The sequence below is a fragment of the Bos indicus genome, chromosome 26 (genome assembly GCF_029378745.1).
Source record: "Bos indicus isolate NIAB-ARS_2022 breed Sahiwal x Tharparkar chromosome 26, NIAB-ARS_B.indTharparkar_mat_pri_1.0, whole genome shotgun sequence".
Lineage (NCBI taxonomy): Eukaryota > Metazoa > Chordata > Mammalia > Artiodactyla > Bovidae > Bos > Bos indicus.
This window is the reverse complement of record NC_091785.1, coordinates 50,986,338-50,998,373: the sequence shown is the minus strand read 5'-3', so window position 1 is coordinate 50,998,373 and position 12,036 is coordinate 50,986,338. Positions and strand designations below refer to the sequence as shown.

Below are 12,036 nucleotides of genomic sequence, written 5' to 3'. Positions count from 1 at the left end.
GGGCTTGGGCTGGCCTGGGAGTCAGTGCGCCTGGCCCTTCCAGGCACAGGCCTGCCGGGTACCCCGCCCACATCGCCCTCTGCAGTCCCCCAGGAGGGGTTGGGCCACAGGCACTGGGCCTGTCCCGTGAAGGGTGGGGGCCAGGAGCACTGGGGAGGGAAGCCCACCGGCCCTGACTCCTGCAGCTGCCGCCTCACCTCCGACCCCAGAGGAAGCTGGGCAGCTGGGCGGGGGGACATGTCCCTGCAGGGGCACCCGCCCACACCCTAGGGTGTCGGCCCAGGGAAGGGAGGCGCCCCCTTCCTGCCGGAGGAGCGGTTGCACAGGGAGAACTCCGGCCAGAAGCGGGGCCATGGTGGCTTCTCTGGGGAGGGCGCCCAGCTGGACTCGGGCAGGAGGCGAGCCCCTGGGGCAGGCGGGGGTGGGAGCCCAGGTGGAGGAACCGGGGGTCCGCGCCAGGAGGGGTCTTACTTCCCCGAGGGCGGCGTCCGTCCGTTCACCACGTTGAAGAGGCTCTGCAGCAGCTTCTCGCCCCAGTAGAGGTCGCAGAACTTTTCGGATATGGCCCCGCAGAACGTGGCGTAGGTGAGGTCTTTGAGGGCATAAATGTACTCCCCTGCGTTGGTGGAGGGAGGAGTCAGGATGCGGTGAGCGATTTGCCGGTCTCGGGGGCTGGCAGGGCAGAGCGCACAGCCAGGGGAGGGGCAGGCGGGTCTGGGACTCTCCTCCTGCTCCGCCTGTGCTGGGCTGCATCACGGCGGCGGGCTCCGCAGTGACCTCCCCCATCCCCGCGTGCCCACCCCTGCTCCTGGGCCCTGTGACCCCTGGTACCCATGATTAGAGCCTCCAGCCCGCGGTCCAGGTAGCCGTCGGAGGCAAACTCCTCTTGGATGAGGCGCGTGGCCTCCTGCAGTGCCGGGCAGGCCACCCCCTCCGGGAGGGGCGGGGCATCCACGCTGGACGGACAGAGCTTGCGGTCTGCTGGCTGGGGCGCCTCGGGCTGGCCTCCTGGGGCAGCCCCGGGGCTGTCTGGATTCCCTGTGGCCAGGGAGGGGCCCTGTGCGGCTAATGGGGGGCTCTCAGGCTCCTGGCCTGCCTCCTGGGTGGTCCTGCTTCTAGGAGGCTCAGCTGGGGGGCGAGGGCTGGGGGGCGCTGTGGGGGGCCCGAGCCCAGCAGAAGATGCTTGAATTGGGGTGAGCTCCTCTGCCCCTCCATCCTCGGAGGACTCCTGTGTCTCCAGGGGTGGGCGTGGAGCCGGAGATTGTGGCCTTGGCATTGACGGCCCCTCTGGTGGGCTGGCAGGGGTCCCGGAGCACCCCTGGGCTGAGCCTCTTGGCACTGACTCCCTGAGGGGCCCTGGGGGGCTGGGCGCTGGCTGCATAGCTGTCTCTGGGCTGGGAGCCGTGACAGCCTGCTTCCCATCGCCCTGTGGGTCCAGCTGGCCTCCTGTGGCTTCTGGGCTCTCCGCTGGCCCTGAGGTCAGGGCGGGCCTGTCCCTGTGAGTGGAGCAGACGACACTCAAGGGGCGCCTGGGACCCCGCCAGCCCCCAAGAGCGGCACTCACCTAGAGACATCTTCGTCCGCAGTAAGGACGACGGGCCTGCAGTGAGTGTCTGGAGAGGTGAGCGCCTCTGGCAGCAGCATGGCCCCTCGGAGGCCAGAGGGCTGACTGGGCACTGGCCCCTGCACGGCCGCAAGCCTGCTGTCGCCAGCGATCCGCACGAGGTCTGGGGACAAACAGGGTGACCGGGGTGGGCGAGGGCCTTTGTGGGCGCCGGCTATCGGGAGTGCGGGCCGTAGTGAGTGCGGCCTCAGTGGGCGCTGCCTGGACGGGCCCAGCAAGCCCGGGGCTGCTGTGAGGGAGAGTCTGAGGAGAGAGGCTGAGGGAGGTGCATCCAGGGCTGCCCCGAGCTGGCAGGGAGGGCGCGGTACTTGGCTGAGTGGCTGGAAGGCTGGAAGAGGCCAGTGGCCTAGCCGCAGACGGGAGGCTCTGTGGGTCGTGTGGTGGGGGGTGCGCTGGGAGACATGGGCCGCGAGGCAGAGCTGAGTCGCCTGCTCTGGCCGCTGGACACAGGGAGGCCTGAATGCAGGGTCAGAGGAGCCGGGGGGAGTGAGGCAGGGTGGCTGGGGGCCAGCTCTGGACATGCCGTCTGGGGTCCTTGGCCACATCCAGCATCCACGCGGGGCTGGACTGGAGACAGGGGCAATGATGGGCCCGGGGCAGGGGAGGCAGGGAGGGCCAGTCCCAAGGCCCACCTGAGTCAGGCCTGCGTGCGGCTGCCGGGCTGGGCTCCAGCTCAAGCACTGAGAAAGCGCGCTGCAGGCCAATGGTCTCCTCCTCCTGGTAAACCTGGGGCAGAAGGACGCGGCCAGCTCCGCGGGGATGAACGTGAGGCCCCAGAGGCGTGGCCTCTGAAGCCTGAAAGCCCCAGCGCTGACAGGCCTGGCTTCTGCCTCTCTGGAGCGGGAGCCCCCGGGGCACATGGGCTTCTGGGAGCAGTGGGTTCCACTGGTTCCTGGGGTGGGGGCCGGTCAGGCCTGGGACAGCCAGGCCTCATGTGGACGAAGGTAGCAAGTGCGTGTTGCATCCAAGGGACTGTGTCGCCACCTGACACGGCCCCGCCCAGTCAGCACGCCCGGAAGCTGAGGGTCACTCTGCGACCCCCAGGATTGCCAGGGGTTCAGCAGAGACCAGGGTGGGGGCCTGGCCCCCAACAGCGGCACAGTCAGGCCAGCGGATGGGCGTGACCTGCCGCCCTGGCCCGGGGTCTCCTCCTCCCTGCGCAGGAGGAGCGGGAGCCTCCCCCCACAGCCCAGGCAGCACAGAGGGTCTGCGGGGTCTGCCGCACCCGGCTTACCTGGCAGGTCAGCGCCCTTAGGTGGGCCAGGATCTTGCGGCTGTCCATGCCCCGCTGCAGGAGGTAACCACTACAGGTCTGAAAGCAAGCACAGCCCAGCGTCCAGACACACGGCCACGGTGTGCACTCCAGGGGTGAAGCCGGTCAGAGTGTGCAGTGGCAGCCAGAGGCCTGGGGGCTTCTCGGCAGGAGGACCCCACAGCACCCCTTCATGGGGAGAGCCTGGGGGCTGGGCTGCGATTCAGAGTCCCCGGCTGTCCTGGCCATGGTCAGCTGGGACGCCACGGATCGAGGGGCTACACCCAGCCTGGTGGACCCGTGGAGAATATGGGGAAGTCGGGCATGCGGGGGTCCGTAGGCGGTCAGGGGTCCGTGCTCGGGCCCAGGCTACCCCCATCCACCCTGCTGGTAGATGCACTGGAGACCAGGAGAGGCTGGGGGAAGGTCGTGAGATGAGCAGCAGAGGCCCCTGGCCGCCCATCCACGAATGAACCCATGCGCTCCCCGTCCGACCCCGACCTGCCCCAGAGACGAGAGCCTGTCCGGCCCCCCGCAGTGCAGGTACCTCGATGGCCTCCGCGGCAGAAGGCCGCTCCTGGGCGCTGCGTCTGGCCATGTGCAGGAGGAGCGTCTTGAGCCTGCGTGGCAGGGCCAGCTTGCGGTCTCGGGGGACACTGAACTTGGCGGCCGTCCACAGGACCGCAGCCACGCAGTATACGGAGGCCTGGGTGGGCAGAGGGGCGGGCCGCGGGCTCAGAACTGCCCACAAGCGGGGGGCGTCCTCAGAGCTTGGAGCCCCACCACAGACCGCAAGCTGCACACCAGGCTCTGGCCTGGGGCTCTGACCAGTACCCACAGGCATCAGAGCCTCAGCGTGAGCAGGAGGACCTGGGCCCCGGCCACACCTTCCAGCTTGCTCTCCACAAGGGGAAGGTGGCCCTGCGGGGGCCCGAGGCCCAGAGCTCCCCGAAACCCCACCGTGCTGCTAAACGCTGACAACAGGCTCCCTGAACAGAAGCACGTCCTCCCGGTGCCCACAGAGGTCTGTTTTATAATGTACTGATACCAAGGGTGTGTCACATGCGCTTGAGAGCATCACGGAAGGGCCGGTGCTCCTTTCTGTAAGCTTGTGGAGTTGGCCACTTCTCCCCAAGGCCTCCCCCTGATTTTATCTGACTCTTGTATCTGCAGCCAACCTGTGACCAACTCGAGCTTCCGACCTGCATGGGGCCAATACCTTTGTTTCTCTCGAAAAGTGAAAGCGAAACCAGAGACACAGCACTTCTGTGCCGATCACGTGACTGTGGCCAAACCCCGGAGGGTCGCTCCCAGACCTGACGCACTCCTCGGTTCAATCTTGTCATATTCGTCCCCCACGGCTGTCATTAAGTCTAGCCAACTGACAAGACGAGGAATCAAGCCCTGAGTTCAGCGCTGGTGGATTTCCATGGTGTGAAGACTCGCGCGTGGCCGGCTCCCAGCCGTCAGTGCAGTGGAGCCCGGGGTTGGGGGACACGGGGGGCCCTTCCTACGGGGCTCCCGCCCGGAAGCACAGACACAGCCGACTATACCAAGTCATTGTCCAGTCGCTCAGTCGTGTCCGACTCTGCGACCCCATAGACTGCAGCACACCAGGCCTCCCTGTCCATCACCAACTCCCGGAGTTCACTCAAACTCATGTCCATTGAGTCGATGATGCCATCCAACTATCTCATCCTCTGTGGTCCCCTTCTCCTCCTGCCCTCAATCTTTCCCAGCATCAGGGTCTTTTCCAATGAGTCAGCTCTTGGCATCAGGTGGCCAAAGTACTGGAGTTTCAGCTTCAACATTAGTCCTTCCAATGAATATTCAGAGTTGACTTCCTTTAGGATGGACTGGTTGGATCTCCTTGGAGCCCAAGGGACTCTCAAGAGTCTTCTCCAACACCACAGTTCAAAAGCATCAATTCTTCAGTGCTCGTTTTTCTTTATAGTCCAACTCTTACATCCATACATGACCACAGGAAAAACCATAGCTTTGACTAGATGGACCTTTGTTGGCAAAGTAACGTCTCTGCTTTTCAATATGCTGTCTAGGTTGGTCATAGCTTTTCTTCCAAGGAGCAAGCGTCTTTTAAATTCATGGCTGCACTCACCGTCTGCAGTGATTTTGGAGCCCGCAAAAATAACATCTGTCACCTCGTGCCCTTTTCCCCATCTGTCTGCCATGACCGGATGCCCTGATGCTAGTGTTCTGGATGTTGAGTTTTAAGCCAGCTTTCCCACTCTGCTTCACCCTCCTCAAGAGGCTCTTTAGTCCCTAATTTAGTTCAGGTCACTAGGAAGTTGTTAGTTTTGAGTATTTATCAATTTTCTTCTAATTTTGAGGTCGCTGTAGGGGATGACCCAGAGAGGCCCAGGTGCCCTCTCCCAGCCCCAGCGGGGACGCCCTGCCAGGCTGGGTGCATGTCACAGCCAGGCCCCTGGTGTGGGCCCCGAGAGATGGGGGCTCTGCCGCACCAGGATCCGACCTGTCCCCTCCAGCCTTAGTTGCTGGCAACGATCCACCTGTTCATCCCTTAACTTCGTCATTCCGCATGAACGGGACCGACGCTCTGCAGCCTCCGGGGCGGACGCTTCTCTCTCGGCTCCATCGCTGCTGGCTCTCCGTGGGCTGCCCTGCGCCTGCTGAAGACATCTGAGCCGAAAGGCCTCCGGGCTGGGGCTGTGGCCAACAAAGCTGTGAACAGCCATGTGCAGGACTTCCTGTGAACACAAGCTTCATTCCTCTAAGAAAAACGTCTGGGTTGCTGGGTCCCTGTAGCAATGGATGAGAGTTCCCGTTGCTCCTCACCCTTGTCGGCCTCTGCCGTTGTCGGTGTTTGATTTTAGCCTGTCTGCTGGGTGTGTGGTGGGAACTCACGGCTCTACTTTGCATTCCCGAGTGCTAGACGCAGTGGGACATCTTTCATGTGCTTACTTGCCACACGATATCTTCTTTGGTGAGGTGTCTGTTCAAAATTATTGTACAATATACAGCCTTGATGTGCTCCGTTCTCAATTTGGAGCCAGTCTGTTGTTTCATGTCAAGTTCTAACTGTTGCTTCTTGACCCCTATACAGGTTTCTCAAGAAGCAGGTAAGGTGGTCTGGTATCCCCATCTCTTTTAAGAATTTTCCACGGTTTGTTGTGATCCACATAGTCACATAATCAAAGGCATTAGCGTAGTCAGTGAAGCAGAAGTAGATGTTTTTCTGGAATTGGCTTGCTTTTTCTATGATACAATGGTTTTTGGCAATTTGATCTCTGGTTCCTCTGCCTTTTCTAAATCCAGCTTGGATTTAGAACATCTGGAAGTTCTTGGTTCACATACTGTTGAAGCCTAGCTTGGAGATTTTGAGCATGTCTTTGCTAGAAATGTGAGATGAGTGCAATTGTGCGATAGTTTGAGCATTCTTTGGCATTGCCTTTCTTTGGGACTGGAATGAAAACTGATCTTTTCCAGTCCTGTGGCCACTGCTGAGTTTTCTAAATTTGCTGGCATATTGAGTGCAGCACTTTAACAGCATCATCTTTCAGGATTTGAAATAGCTCAACTGGAATCCCATCACCTCCACTAGCTTTGTTTGTAGTGATGCTTCCTTAGGCCCACTTGACGTTGCACTCCAGGATGTCTGAATCTAGGTGAGCGATCACACCATCGTGCTTATCTGGGTTATTAAAACCATTTTTGTACAGTTCTTCTGTGTATTCTTGCCACCTCTTAATATCTTCTGTATCTGTTAAGCCATACCGTTTCTGTCCTTTATTGTGCCCATCTGTGCATGAAATGTTCCCTTGGTATCTCTAATTTTCTTGAAGAGATCTCTATGCTATGCTAAGTCGCTTCAGTCGTGTCCGACTCTGTGCGACCCCATAGACGGCAGCCCACCAGGCTCCGTCATCCCTGGGATTCTCCAGGCAAGAATACTGGAGTGGGTTGCCATTTCCTTCTCCAGTGCATGAAAAGAGAAAAGTGAAGGTGAAGTCGCTCAGTCGTGTCCGACTCTTAGTGACCCCATGGACTGCAGCCCACCAGGCTCCTCCGTCCATGGGATTTTCCAGGCAAGAGTACTGGAGTGGGGTGCCATTGTCTTCTCCAGAAGAGATCTCTAGTCTTTCCCATTCTATTGTTTTCCTCTATTTCTTTGCACTGATCACTGAGGAAGGCTTTCTTCTCTCTCCTTGCTATTCTGTGGAACTCTGCATTCAAATGGGTATATCCTTCCTTTTCTCCTTTGTCTTTCTCTTCTCTTCTTTTCTCAGCTATTTGTAAGGCCTCCTCAGACAACCATTTTGCCTTTTTGCATTTCTTTCTCTTGGGGATTGTTTGGATCACTGCCTTCTGTACAATTTTACGAACCTCCATCCATAGTTCTTCAGGCACTCTGTTGTTGAGTTTTAAGAGTTCTTGGCATATTTGGGATACAAGTCCTTTGTCAGATATGGGTTTTGCTCCCATCTGTGGCATGACTTCTCATTCTCTTAACTGTATCTTTTATGGAGCAGAAGAATCTAATAAAGAAGTCTAACATCTATTGTTTCTTTCATAGGTCATGCTTTGGCTTTGTATCTAAATTTTGCCTAGATTTTGTCTAAAGTTTTGTCTAGATTTTCTCCTACATTATCTTCTAGAAGTTTTATAGCTTTGAGGCCTCTGATCCATTTTGAGTTAATTTTTATGAAAAGTGCAAGGTCTGTGTGAAGGTTCTTTTACACTGTCCTGTTGTGCTAGCTCCGCCTGTTGAGAAGACCGTTGTTTCTCCCAGGCTTGCCTTTGCTGTTTTGCCGAAGACCTGCTGACTGTGTTTGTGTGGGTGTTTCTGGGCAGTCTTGTTCCTTTAATTTGTTCCATTATTTGCCTTTCCTTTTGCCAAAACCACACTTGATTACTGTCGCTTACAATCAGTTTTAGAACTGGGTAGCGTCAGGCCTCTGACTTTGTTCTTCAATATTGTGTCTGCTATTCTGAGTCTCCTGCCTCTTCACATAAACCTTAGAATCAGTCCATCAGTAGCCACAAAATAACTTGCTGGAACTTTCACTGGAATTGCACTGAATCTATAGATCAAATTGGGAAGAACTGACATGGTGCTAACATTGAGTCTTTCAGTGTGTGAACATGGATGACCTTTCCATTTTTTTAGCTTTTTGGTTTCTTTCATATCAGTTTTATTAGTTTTCCCTACATGTATCTTATACACAGGCGTGCACACTAAGTCACTTCAGTCGTGTCTGACTCTTTGCAGTCCCATGGACTGAGCCCTCCAGGCTCCTCTGTCCTTGGGATTCTCTGGGTAAGAATACTGGAGTGGGTAGCCATGCCGTCCTCCAGGGGGTTCCCCCACCCAGCGTTGAACCCGTGTTTTTCACGTCTCCGGCGTCGGCAGGCAAGGTCTTTACTGCTAGTGCCTCCTGGGAAGCCCTTCTCACACACGTCTTGTTACATTTACACGTAAGTGACTTTTTGGTGCTAGCATATATGGCATTGTTTTTTAAATTTCAAACCCTACTTGGTCGTTGCTGTGAACAGGAGAGCAGGTGACGTCTGTACCACTGCTCTTCTAGCCTGCAGTCTTGCTGTAACTGCTCTGCTCCAGATTTCTGTTAATTCTCTGGGACTTTCTGACATGATTTCAATCATCTCAGCTGTAAGCAAAGACAGTCTTCTTTCTTCTTTCTCAATCAACATACGTTTTATTTCCTTTTCTTGTCTTACTGCTGCATTACCTGAGCGAATACAAGTCTATACATGGGTAGATGTCCACATCCATGCACGTGAAGGACGTTCTCCTTCATACGGCGTTCGGGGGATGCAAATTAAAACAGTGAGTTACCACCACACACTCATAGAAGGCTAAAATCAATGTACCATATTGAATAGGAATGATGAGAAGGAACATTCTTGCCTTTTCCCCAGTCTTAGGGGTAAATTTTCTAGCTTCTCACTGTTAATGATCTGTTGACTATTTTTGTAGATATTCTTTATCAAGTTGAGGAAATTTCCTTCTATTCCTAGTTTGCTGGGAATTTTTATTATGAATGAGTGTTGAATTCTGTCAGAGGCTTAGTATCTACTGACACAGATTTCCCTTCTCTAGTGTATGTGGTGCGTTACGCTGATGTTCAGTTGTTGAGTCAGCCTTCCACACGGGGTAAATGTCATTTCGCCAATTTTAAATTTTGATGCAAAGCTCAATTCACCGATTTTCCTTCTATGGAAAAACTTATGGGCAGTGCTTTCAGTGTCAAGTCTAACAGCTCTTCCTAGCCCTCCATCCCCAAAATTTCCTTTTTAATCAGAATTTTGTGGCCTTCAGCATACAAAGTCTATACATTCTCTGATTTACATATAAGTATTTCACTTTTTTCAGTGATTATAAATGTATTATGTTTTTAACTTTAGTGTCCACGTATGTTCATTGCTAGTACATAGAAATAGTACAATTGATTTTTGAATGTTTATCTTATATGCTGTGACCTTTCAGAACTCACTTCTGAGTTCTGGAAGGCTTTTTTTTTTCTTTATTGTAGATTCTTTGGAATGCTTTGAATTTTCTATGCACACAGTCATGTCGTCTGCAGACTGTGTCATTCCTCCCTTCCTGGATTTACACTTTTCCTGCACTGTAGTGGCTGGAACTCCCAGTGCAGCGTTGAGTGGGGTGAAGTCTGAGGGCACCCTCATCTTGTTCTGGACCGTAGCCTTTCCACTCAGTGGTGCTAACTGCATGGTTCTCTTGGTAGACACTCTTTGAGGAAGTTTCTTCTATTCCTGTTTTTCAGTTTCTTTTTTTTTAAATAAATGGATGTTAAATTTTGCCAAATGCTTTTTATGCATCAATGTGATCATGGGATTTTTCTTCTTTAGCTGGTTAGTATGTTGGACTGCACTGATTGGTTTCCAAATACTGAACCATATATCCCTGAACTTACATCCCTGGAGAGACCCCGACTTGGTTATGGTGTGTAACTGCTTTCACACATCAGTGAATCCTGCCTGCGTATGTTTCGTCAAGGGTTTTGCCTTTACGCTCGTGAGGAACGCTGACCGACGGGCACGTTTGGTGCGCTGTCTTTGGTGTTGGCATCAGGGTAATAACAGCTTCATAAAATGGTTTGGGACGTGTTCACCTCTGTGTTCTGGAGCAGACTGTGTAGAACTGGCATTAGTTCCTCTTCAAACGTTCAGCAGAGCTCCCAGGTAAAACCATCTGGACCTGGAGATTCAGAGAGTTTAAAAGTTGCAAATTCAACCACCTCAACGGTTACGGGGCTATTCAAGGTCTATTTCATCACGGTGAGTGGAGGTACGTGATGTCTCTGAGGCACTGGTCCTCCGTCTGAGTCGCTGCACGTGTGTGGGGCCGTCTGCGGTGCTCCATCACCCTTCTGGTGCCTGCAGGGTCTGTGGGCGCCCCCGAGTCATTCCCACATTGGTAGTCTGTGCCTCCCTTCACTTTTTGCTCCTCAGTAAGTTGGTTTTATTGGTCTTTTCCAAGAACTCGTCCGTTTCTTGTTGGCTTCCTTGACTGTATTTCCATTTTCACTTCATTGACTTCTGCTCTCAACTTCCGTTTCCTTCTTTCTGCTCTGGGTCTATTTCACTCTTCATTTCCGGGTGCTTGAGCTGCGAGCTTAGATTACTGAGTTGAGACTTCACTTCTTTTCAGGTTTTCAGCATACAAGTCCTGTACATGCTTTGTTAGACTTACAACTGTTTCATTTTTTAGTGATTATTGGAGGGGAAGTGGACAGTGGCAAAGTCCCAACTCTTCCTGAGGCCTCCTTGGGCACTGCCCCTGCTGGGGGAGGCACTTCTCGCTGCCAGGAGGTCGGGGTCACAGGCTGGCTGCTCAGCCTTCTCCGCCAGCTGAGAAGGCTGACCCGGAGGGACGGGCTGCCTTCCCCTTTCCTGCCACTCTAGCTCCAGAGTATGGGCTTCCCCTGGGCTTGAGCTGTGCCCGCTGGGGTTTCCCAGATGCCCTTCATCCTCCACGTGTGAGGCAGGCGTCCCTGGGCTCTCGGGACCACCGCTCCCGGCCAAGGCGCCCCCCCGCCCGGAGCAGCCTCTGCTCCCCACCTGCCTGCCATCCACTCCTGCTTTAGGAACCGTGTGCTTGGGATGGGGGTGCAGGAACTAACCCCTCTCCCATGCTCCCAGAAGCAGAAGTTCTACCTTGGTTTTGAATGTAATTTACTTGATTATAAGTTTGTACAAATTAATTTTTAATAATGGGTATGTTTGACAAGTGCCTTGTAAACCCATGGGGTCCTGGGATCCACACACACGGCCTGGAGCCGTCCATGGAGAAGTGCAAGCTGGGTGACCCTGTCACCTTCCAGGAGGCAGCGACCAGGCAGATGTTTCCCGGGCCCTGCAGCGCCTCCCGACCCGGGGGGCTGCACTAGTGGGGCTGCCTCAGAGCTGGTGGTCCTCACACTGGGCCCGTCCTCTGCCCTTTCCCCACCAGGCTCCCTGGACGAGGTGTGGGCACCATGGGGAGGTGGGTGCGGGAGGTCAGGGGAGGGGGTGTGTGAGGTCAGGGGAGGGGGTGCAGGAGTCCATGGGGGGGTGCGGGAGGCCATGGGGGGCTGCGGGCATCCCGGGAGGGGTGGGAAGAGGTGGGGAGCGGGTGCGGGAGGGCACAGGAAGGGGGCTGTGGGCACCCCGGGAAGGGGACTGCAGGCGCCCTGGGGAGAGGGTGCAGGAGGTCAGGGGAGGGGTGCGGGAGGACACAGGAAGGGGCTGCGGGCGCTCCGGGAGGGGTGGGAAGGGGCAGGGAGGGTGGAAGAGCCCTGGTACCTTTTCAGTCATCAGCTTCTGCTCTGCGACCTCGGGAGCCAGGAAGAACGCGTTGTAAGCGCCTGAGAGAGAAGACCCCAAACCTCACTGAGCCTCAGCGCGGCCATGGTGCTGCTGCAGCCCCCAGGCAAGCCTGCTCACGCACCGTTGGCAGGAGGTGGCCCGAAAAGCACGGCCCCGTCTTCGGCAACCAGCACGGAGTCCAGACACAGGCAGGCTGAGGGGGGAGGTGCAGGTCAGGGCCCCCCAAGGGCCGGCCTAGCGGCGGGCAGGGCAGGGCGGCTGCCGGGGCGCAGGCGGTGTGGGAGGAGGGGGGCAGAGGAACGGGGCCCGCCCGCTGAGTGCTGCCTGGGGA

At 55.8% G+C, this 12,036-nt stretch overlaps 1 protein-coding gene across 5 annotated transcripts in view; it reads right to left on the bottom strand.

The window, feature by feature from the left end:
* KNDC1 (kinase non-catalytic C-lobe domain containing 1) overlaps window positions 1-12,036 on the bottom strand; it is a 53,432-nt gene that overhangs the window by 19,838 nt on the left and 21,558 nt on the right. For 4 of the 5 annotated variants that reach the window (XM_070781161.1, XM_070781162.1, XM_070781164.1 and 1 more), the window contains exons 8-15: window positions 11,827-11,898; window positions 11,682-11,743; window positions 3,424-3,582; window positions 2,859-2,936; window positions 2,257-2,350; window positions 1,565-1,727; window positions 832-1,496; window positions 472-616 (exon numbers count right to left, since the gene is read on the bottom strand). In XM_070781161.1, the coding sequence (XP_070637262.1) occupies window positions 472-616; window positions 832-1,496; window positions 1,565-1,727; window positions 2,257-2,350; window positions 2,859-2,936; window positions 3,424-3,582; window positions 11,682-11,743; window positions 11,827-11,898 (1,438 nt within the window). The remainder of the gene's footprint in view (window positions 1-471; window positions 617-831; window positions 1,497-1,564; window positions 1,728-2,256; window positions 2,351-2,858; window positions 2,937-3,423; window positions 3,583-11,681; window positions 11,744-11,826; window positions 11,899-12,036) is intronic. The other variant, XM_070781163.1, reaches the window with a different exon arrangement.